Raw genomic sequence first — 12,309 nt, forward strand, 5'->3', positions numbered from 1 at the left:
GGCTTCTTCGAAATAATACGCCGAAATCACGGTGACACTGCCACATGTTGTGCTGCTCACGATACAGTATTGCCTTCCTGTCTGGTTTCAGGTCTCAGATTCCCGAGGTGTTTTTGGACAGCACACAGCATGAGACAAGCAGCAGTTCGTTAGGTAGCTTGTATGATTACATACCTTGTATGATCATGTATGGCAGCGGTGCTTAGGTAGGTACATGTAGGCTCCAGCCACGATAAGCAGCCATCGGCGATAAAGGCACAAGTCAGCCACAGCAGTCGTCCTCATGACCAGCGCTGTCATGACCTCATCTTCCGATCTGGACACTTCTAGCTCATCGAAAACAACCCAAGACATCAACAACGCATTAGACTTCCCGCTTTGCTTCTCCATCTGAAATCTGAAATTTGAGGCATACCTAGCTTTTCGGTATTGTGTTTCTGGCGGCATGGTACGACAAAAATAACTGTTGCGAGCCAATGGCGACAACCAAACCAAAGTCTCTGGCTGTCATCCTTCAAATGACACGACGAATGAAGAATAAAGTCAGCTTGCCTTGCTTTGCGAAGGGGGCTCGGGGAGAGCAGTGACAACGCATGGGGTCTTATTAATCATAATTTCAATATCATTTTCAATTTCTGTCGATTTCACTTCCTATGTCTCGCCAACAACACGCCTGACTCGGCATGAGCCTATTCCATGCCCACAACAACTCAACTTGACAAGGGGATAAGTCTGCCGCAATCACCAATAAGTATGTATATGCAAAAAGCTTACACTGCAGGTGGACTTGATTATGTCCTTGGATGAACCGGCAGCCAACCACGTACTCAAAGACAATATTCCTTTTCTTGTGACACATATTCAACATGCCAAGGACTCATGTCGGCTCAAAAACTTTAATGTACGGGCAGATCGGCCTTTGCAGTATTGTGATTTCCACCTTGTTTCTGTCATGTACCATGGCCATGGATGATTTGACAACGCGGAGAGAAACGCAGCGGTCCATCCGCCCAACAGAAAGAAAAAAGCATGGCCGCCTGCAGGAGTAAAACGCACCGAGTGTGTACTTGGGCATGGCTCTTAGAACATTCCTTGATTCTATGATTTGGGTAGATACTCATAGGAAGCCCTCCAATATAGTCCGAACACGATACGGATCATACTCCGGGATATGTCACCTAGGATACTGTTGACGAGCCGGCCAAGGCCGGTCTGGCTAGCAGCAGCAATTTTGATCACGATAGGTGTGTAATAAGCAAACAAGCCCACCAAGCTTGGGGGAGCAGAAGTCAACAATACTATCCAACTAACGTATCGATCGCCTTCCCTGTCATACAGCGCTATTCCTCTCACTCTTCGACAGCCAAGATGTAACATCATCGCTCAGCCACTACATCCCGGGCCAGACCCCCGGCGGTAGTACCGAAACCCACCCAATCGCCGGCGGCATACCGCTTCGCGTCATGTTCATAGGGGCCTCGATCGCCCGGGGGAGGAGTCGACCCACAACATCGGGTTCCGGCAGCAGCTGCGGGACTGGATGGCGGCGCAAGGAAACCCCGTCAACTGCGTAGGCACACAGCGATTTGGCTACTACGTGAATAAGGACGGCAACAGCCAAGGCAACGACGCCCCCGGCCTTGGCGACAACCATGTCAACGAGACTGCTTTCCGAGACGACGACAACGAGGCTTACGGCGCGCACCGCATCCGCGACCTTCACGAGAAGTGCCGTGTCGCCGTCCCACGTTACCGGCCCAACCTCATGATCGTCCAGGTCGGCACGAGCGACTGCTGGCGCGTGGACGACCCCGTCAACATCTTCTCGCGCTACAAGGACTTCGTGCGCTACCTGCTGCTGCCCGACGCCAACGGCGGCGTGCAGCAGGTGGACGAGCGGGGCAACAAGGCGGGCGTGGACACTGCAGTCGTCATGTCCACGCTGATCACGACCCCCAACAAGGCTAAGGAGCGTTGCTTCTTCAGCGCCAACGCGCAGATCCGGCAGGTGGCTCTGGATCTGCAGCGCGAGGGCCTGCCCGTTGTGCTTGCCGAGATGCACTACGACCAGGGGCTTCCCGGACGCCCCCGGGAGAGCGACATCGGACCCGATGACATCCACCCGACGGACGACGGCTACCTCATGATGGGCGATATCTTCAAGGAGGCCATCCGCGAAGCGGACCAGAAGGGCTTCATCAAGCGGGCGGTGAAGAATGGGGTTCCGGATGACGGGAACGCGGAGCGACTTGCTGAGGAGGCTGCTGCTGCACAAGCGCAAGGGCAAGGGCAAGGGCAACCACAAGCCCCGGTTCCGGCCCCGGCCGGAGGAAGCTAAGATTGGGCCATCACTTAGTCGTCGGGGGTTGGTGAAATTCAAAAGACCCTGGAGGGCGTCGACCTGACATAAGCTTTTCGGGCTGGTGCACGATGATGAATCAGGGGAACTGGTGTTTATGCATTGCATCCCTCGTACAAGCTTTTACTCATCACATGGAGTCAGAAACAACATTGATGATACTTTTGCGCAGACAGCATTAGGAACGAAGGTCAATTTATATATGCTTTCCCTCCACTATGTACAAGGAAGCTTCCCACACTTAACATACTACTTGGATAAAGAATAGCCTTGGTCACCAACAGAAGCCCCTAAAAGCACCCCTGTCACGCGGCACCTCTTAGAACCATAGCATCCACCGACAGAACCCTCCCCCTTTGTCGGTTTTTCTTTCCGGCCTACTGGGTGAAGGTCGAGTTGATGGGGCCGAACTTGATGTTGCTGTAGATGACTTGGCTGCTGCCCTGCTTGCCCTCGACATCGGCAGGCACGCCCGAGGTGGTCTCGCAGGAGCCACGGCCCACACCGGGGGTCGACGGGTCCTTGTCGAGTGGGTAGCTGCTGTCGAGCCAGAGCATGTTGGCGTAGTGCTGTTGTCAATCCGTGTTAGCTTATATAGGGGTAGTTTGTTGTGAGAGAGGGAGAGAAGGAAGAGAAGAAACTCACGTCGTCCCAGAGAGACATGACCAAGACCATGTCGCCGGCGAGGGCCTTGGCCATCTGCTGGAGCCCGCCCTTGCTCTTGAAGTCGTCGGTGTCGCCGAAGGCGGTCTTCTGGGTGCTGCAGAAGGTCTCGTCGATCTGGTTGCCGCCGTTGCCCTCGATGGTGGACTCGGAGTTGGGGATGACCTTGCCGCCTTGCACGTAGTAGCGGCGGATGGCCTCGAGGTTGCTGCCGGACCCGATGAACTGCGTCACCACGGTGAACTTCTTGTTGGTGTCGACCGTCATGCCGGGCCCGTAGAAGTCCTTGACGCCCTGCCGGTACGAGTTGAAGTCGCAGCCGTCCGGGTCGCAGTCGCCCGCGTACCGGTCCGACGAGTAGGTCCCGCCGCAGCCGTCGCCCTGGCATGCCTTCTGGCCGATCTCCGTGCAGGGGTGGGGCGTGTACGCCGTGGAGATGCTGTTGGCCTCTGTTTGTGTGAAACATTGTTCGTTAGTAACTTCTCCTTTGTCTTTCCAAGATGGTCTCCTCTTCGTCTTGTTCTTTTGACTTCCAAAAAGGGGGGAACCTACCCCAGATATCCATCTCTGAGCAGCAGGAGCCCCGGGCGCCGACACCGGCGTTCTCGTCGTTGGACGAGGGCTCCCAGGAGTCCGAATTGGCCTCGCCGTCAATGAACTTGAGGTCGCGCGGGCACTGGGCGTCGCAGTAGCCGGTGCCGTACTTGGCGCCGGCCTTGTTGCCCGAGTGGCGGGACTTGCCGCCGTCCTCGTCCATGGAGACGAAGTACAGGGCGCCGTTCAGGCCGCACCCGAGCTTGGACAGGTCCACGTCGAAGGTGAACTCGTTGCCGAGGAGCTTGAACATCTGGTACTTGTCCGCGCCGTTCATCAGGTACGTGCGCGATCCGATGTTGGTGGCTGTGCGTGTTTCCCGATCATAGGTCAGCTTTCATATTTCTTTCCTTTCCCATACTTGCACGTCCTTCTCGTCGTCCGAACCGCTCGTCTTCCTCCCTCTAGAACAAGCAAAGTAGTAATGGTAAGGACTTACAGTACTCGCCCTCGGTGACGAACTTCAGGGTCAGGGCGTTGCCGCTGGTCTGGATGCCGTAGGTGCTCGAGTAGTCGGCGCCGTCGACGGCGCACTTCTGGGAGCACGACTTGGCGTCGGAGCAGATGCTCGAGTCCCACTCGTTGCCGGTGTAGCAGTTGGTGGTGCCGCTGGTCTCGTGCAGCCAGCGCCAGTTGGCGTCGATGGTGACCTCGCCGCTGACGGTCTGGCAGCTGCCGCCGCTGCTGCACTTCTGCCAGCTCATCTTGGGGTGCGTCTCGCTGGTCTGGGTGCCGACCTGCTGGGCGCTGGCCGTCGTGGCCAGGAGGCCGCCGAGGAGTGCGATCTTCGAAAGCATCGTGGGCGTGGAGGGGATCTAGGTAATATGAACTGAAAACGGGCACTGGACCAGGAGGCAGATATGGTTGAGGTAGGAGAAGACCGGAGGATCGGACCAAGATCTCAGATGGATGATGGCATGCCACCCTTTATAAGGGGCTCCCCGTCTCCTGCCCCTCTTCAAGGCATCCTGTCCTGAAAGCTGGTCTTAGCATGGCTTCCGAATTAGGAACTCGGTCGCCCTATCCCATGATCCACGCATGGCCATATTGCGCCCAGATGGTCCAGACGGCAACCTGGGCCTGCTTGCCGATAGGTTCGTCCAGGAAGGGGCAACATACTTGTTCCGAATGCCTCCTTACGTACCTATGCAGAACCAATGTGGGATTGGGGGGAAAGCTAGATGACTATGCTATATGGAAGGAAGATCCAGCAAATACCAGCGCCAAGATATGCCCGAAAGGTGTGATTGACGGTATATTACCGAGATACATCCCGTGGAACGGAAGGTTTCCCTATCTGGATGAATATGTATCTGTATATGGCCTCTCTGCTCTCCATCCCAGTGATGGACATGTACGAACTGCGGACTGTCACAACTAGCATCAGCAGTAGCAGTGTTATAAAGAGGAAAGACAGTCGCCGAAACATTAAACCGCCATTGGTCATGTTCAAGGTCCGTTCTTTGAAAAATCAGTCGTTTTGCCTTCTTCTTCCTATGATCCTGCCTGGCACCTTCCATGCAGCTTGACAGAGGCGCGAAGCCATGGATTCTACATCAAGAACCAAGCCATGCCTGTTGCTAGGGGCCGCGGAGGGGGTTTCCTGAAATCGATATCTGGCTCCATGGCGCCGATGTGCAATATACCAACCCGACCACTAAGACGATCTCTTGACTAATTGGGTTCCCAACGTGTTGCCTTCGGGGGGCCATGGACACGCAGGAACATTCCTATCCACGGCAACGAGGGCTCCGAACCACCATCCAGATCTACTACTCGAGGTAGTATCCTCCAATCGTAGCTTGGAGAGGAAATTGATGTGTCCAGATAAATGCATACCCAAACTCTACTCAAGTATATGTGCCCACTGGTAAGTGATACTCTGGGCTTTGGATCCGACAGCGGTGGTGGCAATAGCTCAAGCAGGATTGCAACAGCAAGCAGTGTGCTTCCATGGTAACATGCATCCATTCGCACACAACGACTGGCGAATCACCGGACCTCGTTCGAGACCCGTGACTCAAGAGAGAGATGTAGACAAGATCCTTGGCGGCTAAACTGCCGGGCTCATGCACTCCCCACAAACTAGGAGAGAGGTCTTTGGAGAATCTGGGGTAGCGGCCATCATGACAGCGGGCTGATCTTCTCGCTTTCAGTCTGCCCAGTCTTTGCTTGTTTCTTCGCCCAGCGCGCTTGTATGAATCTCGAAGACCTTTGACATGTCTGGGCAGCGATAAAAACGGGGAAATCGCGAAGCGAAGCAATATAAGCACTATAGGTTCGGGACATTGCGAACGTCCCGCGTCTGGTGTACACGGCAAACAAAGGCGAAAGGCATGTTGATCGAACGACACGGCCCACCACCAACGGACTGCCTTACGAGAGAGCATGAGCGAAAGTGACTGAACGAGCTATATTGCACTTGAGTTATACGCCGTCGACGAGTGCCTCGATCCCCTGACGACACAAACAAGACCTCCCCCTCTTCTTGGCAATAAGCGAAAGGTTGCATGACATTCATTGCTAATGGAGCAGGTTTTCTTGCTGCTGGTTTGGTAAATTGATTGGAATGCTTGCTTTTAGCCATTGAGGTGGTTCGGTGCAACCTTCTAGAGCGATAGCCGGAAGTTGGGAGTTACAAGGTATGTACATGTCGATGTGACATCGTCGACGCGTGGAATTCCGTCAACTTCGGCAGTTCACCACAGTCAAGAGATGAGGCGGTTGTAGAAGCCATGGCATTGTAGCTGCATGGAACTGGATCATCGGTTATTACAAAGTATACTCTATGTACAGGGTGGAAAGCGTCGACGCTACATCGGTTGATTAAGGAACTACATCGATTCTAGTTCGGTGCACATCTGGCATCGGACATTTGAACACACGCTCCAAAGTGCTGGCTTACTGTGACATGCGAGTTGTGATGCATTGAGCAGTGATTATCTCCTGGTCCCTTGCACGGAATCGAGAGTTTGCTCTTCCCGTCACTGAAAAAAGTGGTGGGCACGACATCAGTCAAGGAGGCTGCCCAAAGAATCCAGTACAGCCGGGAACGTGAGCCATGCTTCAACTTATAGACGATGGGAAACTGGACTGGAGTGCTCAAAACCCCAAAATGAAGACCATATGACAGCGGACAAACTTATCGCCTTGTCGAACAATTCCGGGCTTGGCGAAGTAAGCAACACCTCAATAGGTTTTCAGGTTGGACACCAAGCTGGGTTTGTCTGAGACTGGGAGGCCTCTTAATCTTTCGTATAGAAGCCAATAAACATGAATAGTTATCGACACATGTTCAATTGTCTTGGCGCGGAGGCTGGCTGGCTGGCCTCATGGGCAGAACCTAGCCTTGGTCTTTGGAGGCGTGCACGAATGATCAGTTCAATCCGGTCCAGGCTCGTCCAACAGAGCATCGCCAATGTGAGTCCGAGAGCTAAGGGTGATGGTTGCGTCAACTTCGACATATGTTTTGTGATCTCCTGTTCGACATTCTCAGTAAGACCCAGAAGGCGATTTCCTTCAGCTCCTGGAGATGCGATATCTGCGCATGCCTAGAATCAGGCGACGTATGATCCTGATAGTTGGCCCAACCCACAGAAACCTCCAAAAGAAGCAACTGTCTGGTTAACAGAACGACTCGAATGATCGCATCGATGGGTTGCGGAGTATACGCTGCTAGATTATTGGATTCGTGGTAGACGGGCCAACCGTCATACGTATGGTTCACCCTCGTTGAGTCCAGTGGTGTGGGCTTGCGCATCTTTTCATTCTGGGGCAGGTAGCCAAGACAAGAAGGAACGTGGTTACCGTCCCTCATTGCCAGCTTCCTCATCCGGCACACCCAATGAGCCAAGTTTATCGTCTAACCACTTGGCAAGCTCTTCCGCCTGCCTTCGCAGTAGGACCACCCCTGCGGCGTTCGCACTGCCCATAGTCGTGACGCTGGCCGTAGTGGCCGCCCCGACACTCGCGACGCTTTCGACCTCGGACGGCGACCCCAGAGGTGTTGGGTGCGACGAAGATGCCGCCTGCGGTACTTGGAGTGACTGGCTCTGCCCCTGCGCAGGCTGCACCTGTTCCCCGCTGTCCGGGATTGGTCCGATGCATACGAACAGCAGCCCGCACCTGAGTCTGCGGACCACCAGCACCGCGCCTGTGAGTTGTATGGTGATGGCGCCCGAGGTTGGGTCCTGGCGCGCCTTGGTGCCGGCCGGGGCGGAGGGCAAGGCCTCAGCGACAGCTGTGCTGGTGCCTTGTGCTGCGTAGATGGTCCATATCGACGCGGCTACTGTGCATTGCGTGCGAAGGGTGCTGACGGGGTGTGGTGAGGCATGGGCTAGCAGCTTCCCTGACAAAGTCGTGAGCAGGGTTGTATGGATCTGCGGCGACAGATTCGCTTGTAGAAATGACGTGAGCCGTTTCGTCAGGAGGAGAGGTGGCGTCGGCGCGGGCAGCGACATTGGGCTCGATTTGGGCTGTTGCTTAGGTGGATGGATAGATGGATGGATGGAAGCTTTCGACTTTGATGAGTTGTGGAAATCCGGATCTTCGGCACGCGCTGCTACGCAGGTCTGGAGAACGGGCGCAGATGAATGGAGGTCTCGATATGCGTCTGCTTGGGCTTAGGAGTTCGCGATTGTGTGGGGAGGTCTTCCGTGCTCTGAGGGAGTGACAAGGCTGATAAGCATGTGCTCAAACCTGCGCATCTGTATCTGCTTTAGCTTTAGGTAACAGGGTAAGCCGGGAGGTCGAGAGGGACATCAATGCATGCGGTGACATACATAATCCCCCACTTTGGAAATAACGATGGGCCTAGCAGCCTAGCAGCCCAGCAGCCCAGCAGCCTAGGTAACGTTAGGCTGCTAGGCTGCTAGGGGACGTTTATGGCCCAAGCGTCCCGGCCGCTAACCCCCTGCCAGCCTGCTCCATATCGAAACATGTTGACAGCTACCTACCTCAGCATCACCTCCCTCTTCTTACATAAACCTCGAGCTCTATGACAACATTTATATCCGAAAGTCCGGGGCCCTGTCGAGCATTGCGAGGCCTTTGCCACCCTGGAAAAAATTACAGGCCGTGTGATTAACTAGCTAACCGATAATGCTACAGCATGTCCTCGCTGGGGACTGATACCAAATGACTAATCCCATCAAAAATTGGCTCTCATCTAGCTCTCGTCTAGCTCTCATCTACTTGGCGGTTGCGCTGCTGGTACCTATCAACCGTTGTTTGGCAGAGCTCGGCCATCTCTTGGAGAAGCTTCTCTCGCGTGGGATTCGTGCTTGGCGCCTCCAGCTCCTTGTCTCGGACCTTCTCGTCCTCTTTGTCCAACTGCTCGTTCCGGCGTCTCATCAACTCGGCTTCGCTGGCCATCCTCTCCGCCATGGCCTCGGCGTGCTTGACTTGCACGTGGTCTATCGTCACCATAGCCTTGCCATCGCGATCGTTCTCCCGGAAGTCCTCGAACCCCTCTTTCGCCCTCAGGTAGAGTTTGAAGGTAGCTTGGTGCTCGAGCTCGGTCCTCGACATGAGCTCCCACACTAGATCCTTCAGGTCTGCGCTGTAGCTGGCCTTGCTGAATATCGCGTTCCAGCTCTTCTCGTCTCGGTCACGGATGTACTCCATATGCTTCATGGCTGCCATAACAGGCTTGATCATCATACCCATGAGCACATCGCCGACCGAGCGATACTCACTAATAATGGTGTACGGCTGATTAAACTAGCATGGGTGTCAGCAGAGGATACGCTCGAGACGCCGAGGTAGGGACTCACCTGTGGCGGATGGTACATCGGCATGTCCTTGTTCTGTCGGAGCTTCTCCAGTGACTCAAAGCCATTTTGGCCGGCTAGAACCTCTCCCTGCCCGTGAGGTACTCGGTCTCCGAGGACGCCATTCACGTGGCCCGAAACGAATGCCTTGCTCAGATTCCCCAACTTGCACTGGCCGTAAGTCTCACTCATCGTGTGCGGGTGGCAGAAGAAGATGTTGGACGGGGCAATGTCTCTATGCAGTATCGTCTGCCAGTCCAAACCAGCATCGAAGATCTCATATTCCTTGGTGTAGGGGTTCAGGTCCTCACGGAGTCCATCGTGCAACCAAGCAAGCCCCTTAAGAATGGAGCATAAGACGTGCCAGCACAGGGATTCTGGTAGGAACCGGTTGCAGTCGACGGGAACTTCGATGCGCGGCGCCTCGCTGCCAGACGGCGCGATCCGCGTTTCCGTCTGGAACAAGTTCTCCAGTGTCCCGGCGTTACAGTAATCGTAGATGAAGAAGTGGGTTGCTTGATCGGGATGTTTGCTGTCCTTCCAGCCAATGAGTTGCACCCAGTCAATGAAGTTGACGAGGTTCTCATGGTTCAGAACTGCCATCAGGGGCTCGATCATGCGCTGCTTGTCGAGTAGCAAGAGAAGAGACGTGTGGTTGGGTACATCGCTCCCGTGGTCGAGAAGCCATGAGGAGACATCGCGAGCCAGGAAATGCGCGCGGTCACTCTTCCGTACCACCTTCCAAATGCCTGGGGAAACTTCCGAGGCGAAGTCGTACTTGGACGCCTGCCTCGAAAGCTCGGAGGCAGCTCTCTTCGAAAGGCCGCGATAAGGTGCTTCCTCCATCGTTTGGCAATATGCGAGTGGGCTCAGTTGGTTGTGGTTACTTGGAAACAAGAGAAGCGGAACGCCAGAGTCAGGGCCGAGAGGGAGGTTTGTTGTAGACAAGCACTTCATCCCTTTCAACGCACGCGTCAGGCTCTTTGTTGTCTATCTTCGGAGACATGCTGAACGCATTCCAAGCACACAAAGCTACCCGAAGCAGCCCTTGCTGTCTCAGAGCACCGTAGTTCTGGTAGGTTGCTTATACAATGCTGCCAGTTTATGGGTATCACGGTGTTGCATTCTTCGCCTCCTCATTGCCAAAGGTCGGCTTGCGCCATAGCTGGTTGCCATGTAGGCACCCGGCAGCAACAAGCAAGTGTTTTCGGCTTTGGATACCTACCTCCTTATCATTCTAGCTTGTATGTGCTAAAGTCGATTTAGCCTAGAAGCAGCATTGCGAATGTTCGATACCCCCTGCGGTCGGGTCATCATATACCTACCCTTGGGTAATACTCCAAGGCAAGGAACCTGGGCCGCAGTTATGTGGCAACACGGCAATGCCGCTTGTAGCGAGTATAATAATACAAACCCACAACAATGCCGCGTGATTATTTCTATTTTAGAGCAATTCAAACTTTATCTTCGCAGCCGTTTTCCCCTCGACGGCATGCCTGCGCAAACCAAAATAAATGAGCGTCACCCAATAAGCGAGCTTTACGGATCTCAGCATTGTTGTTGCTGGTCTTCAGGGGAATCAACATGCGCCGCCAGTGCCCAGGCGCACGCAGGGCGCCGTCGTGGCCCGCTTTGTTTGGGTGCTATCAAAATGGCTTCCCCTGATAGGCACTGAGTTCTTGAGGAGAGTTGACTTTTTCATCGGAGCAGCATATGATAGGCAGTAAATGAGCCATACTTCGATGTTGGGTTTTAGGCGCGTGCTTGCATACCTTCGCGTTTCTTGCATGCTCCCGCGTTTGGTAGCCGCCCTGGGTGGTGCTGTTGGGGGCACGTTTGGGGGCGCTTGCGCAAGTTGACTTGGCCCCCTCCTCCATCCTGCACGAGTCATGGCAGCGTGGGTTTGGTAGGCTTGGTAGTTTTGGTAGGTTCCATACTTAGCTAGGGACCGTTCACCGGCAGTTTCCTGCCAGGCCAAACGAGCGAGGAAAGACGGATGGAACGGAAACTGAAGACGCGCAAGTGCGTGATCTGCAGTGCAGGCAGTTGGCTGGCTGGCTGGGCTATCAAACAAGGCAAGGCTGCCTTGGCCGCATGATGTTTGCGATTGTTTCGATTCTAGTCCGGGCCGCCGCCAAAGACGGCCAATTTCTGGAAGGGCAGGGCATTTGATTTGATTCATCTGATCGTTGGTTCCTGGCGTGCTCGTGCCGGTGGCGCCCTCGAGTCTGTGTGTGGGCCTTGTTCCATCTTGGCTTTCCCCATGTCCTGTTTCGGGGGCCAAGCTGCTAACCCAATGGGCCATGCAGCAGGGAAGATCAGGGCAGGAATCAGGGGCGGCTAGCGAGGTTCCCTTCTGGGTAGGCCTGGGGCCCATGCCAATTTTGAATTTCATCAGGAGACCACAGGAAGACCCGAAGTCCAAAACGCGCGAGCCGGGGACAAGGGAGAGCTCGGAGAGTCTAGGATTCTAGGGAGTCCACTGCTGCGCTAAGCCCTTCGCAGCAGGTCCTCCAGCGCCATGCGCCGCCATTGACCAATTGCCCGTGCCTTGCGTCGCGACGGAGCACGCCCATCTCTGGCCCATCCACAGACCCTTGGGAATATTCTCATATTGCAGCCAATCCGGAGTTATCATTGCCGGCATACAAGTACCTCACTCATCGCAATGAGGTTGCACTGCATTTCAAACCCTGCCAAGGGCCTGCCCTGCTGACCCCCCCTTTTCGCCAGGCCCTCTACTTGATGCAACACCACCCCCTCACCCTAGGTACTTGGTAGGTAGATTACTGGCTGTAACGCGGAGGGAGCCTGGTCGCATTTGCGTGGGCGGGAAGAGGTACTCACTCTACCAGTGTGGCCAGTAGTAGTACGTGTAGCCGTAGTAATGTCTCTGTCTGATACCACTGCAGCGATCACTGC

At 54.8% G+C, this 12,309-nt stretch overlaps 4 protein-coding genes across 4 annotated transcripts; 1 reads left to right on the plus strand and 3 right to left on the minus strand.

Moving 5' to 3' along the window:
• Positions 1-1,540: 1,540 nt before the first annotated feature.
• PG997_005900 (carbohydrate esterase family 3 protein) lies at positions 1,541-2,338 on the plus strand (the record flags this gene model as incomplete). The annotated part of the gene is made up of 1 exon (XM_066810215.1): positions 1,541-2,338. One exon carries the CDS (start codon positions 1,541-1,543, stop codon positions 2,336-2,338), a length of 798 nt encoding a protein of 265 aa, XP_066669138.1.
• Positions 2,339-2,736: 398 nt separating this feature from the next.
• On the minus strand, positions 2,737-4,413 carry PG997_005901 (glycoside hydrolase family 7 protein; the record flags this gene model as incomplete). The annotated part of the gene is made up of 4 exons (XM_066810216.1): positions 2,737-2,928; positions 3,005-3,471; positions 3,575-3,922; positions 4,056-4,413. The coding sequence occupies 4 exons, from the start codon at positions 4,411-4,413 to the stop codon at positions 2,737-2,739; spliced, it is 1,365 nt and encodes a 454-aa protein (XP_066669139.1).
• A 3,006-nt stretch (positions 4,414-7,419) lies between these two features.
• Positions 7,420-8,076, minus strand: PG997_005902 (uncharacterized protein; the record flags this gene model as incomplete). The annotated part of the gene is made up of 1 exon (XM_066810217.1): positions 7,420-8,076. The coding sequence occupies one exon, from the start codon at positions 8,074-8,076 to the stop codon at positions 7,420-7,422; it is 657 nt and encodes a 218-aa protein (XP_066669140.1).
• A 718-nt stretch (positions 8,077-8,794) lies between these two features.
• On the minus strand, positions 8,795-10,233 carry PG997_005903 (G2-specific serine threonine protein kinase; the record flags this gene model as incomplete). The annotated part of the gene is made up of 2 exons (XM_066810218.1): positions 8,795-9,337; positions 9,391-10,233. 2 exons carry the CDS (start codon positions 10,231-10,233, stop codon positions 8,795-8,797), a joined length of 1,386 nt encoding a protein of 461 aa, XP_066669141.1.
• Positions 10,234-12,309: the final 2,076 nt, after the last annotated feature.

Source organism: Apiospora hydei (assembly GCF_038363865.1).
Source record: "Apiospora hydei strain CBS 114990 chromosome Unknown utg000005l_segment0_segment0, whole genome shotgun sequence".
NCBI classification, from domain to species: domain Eukaryota; kingdom Fungi; phylum Ascomycota; class Sordariomycetes; order Amphisphaeriales; family Apiosporaceae; genus Apiospora; species Apiospora hydei.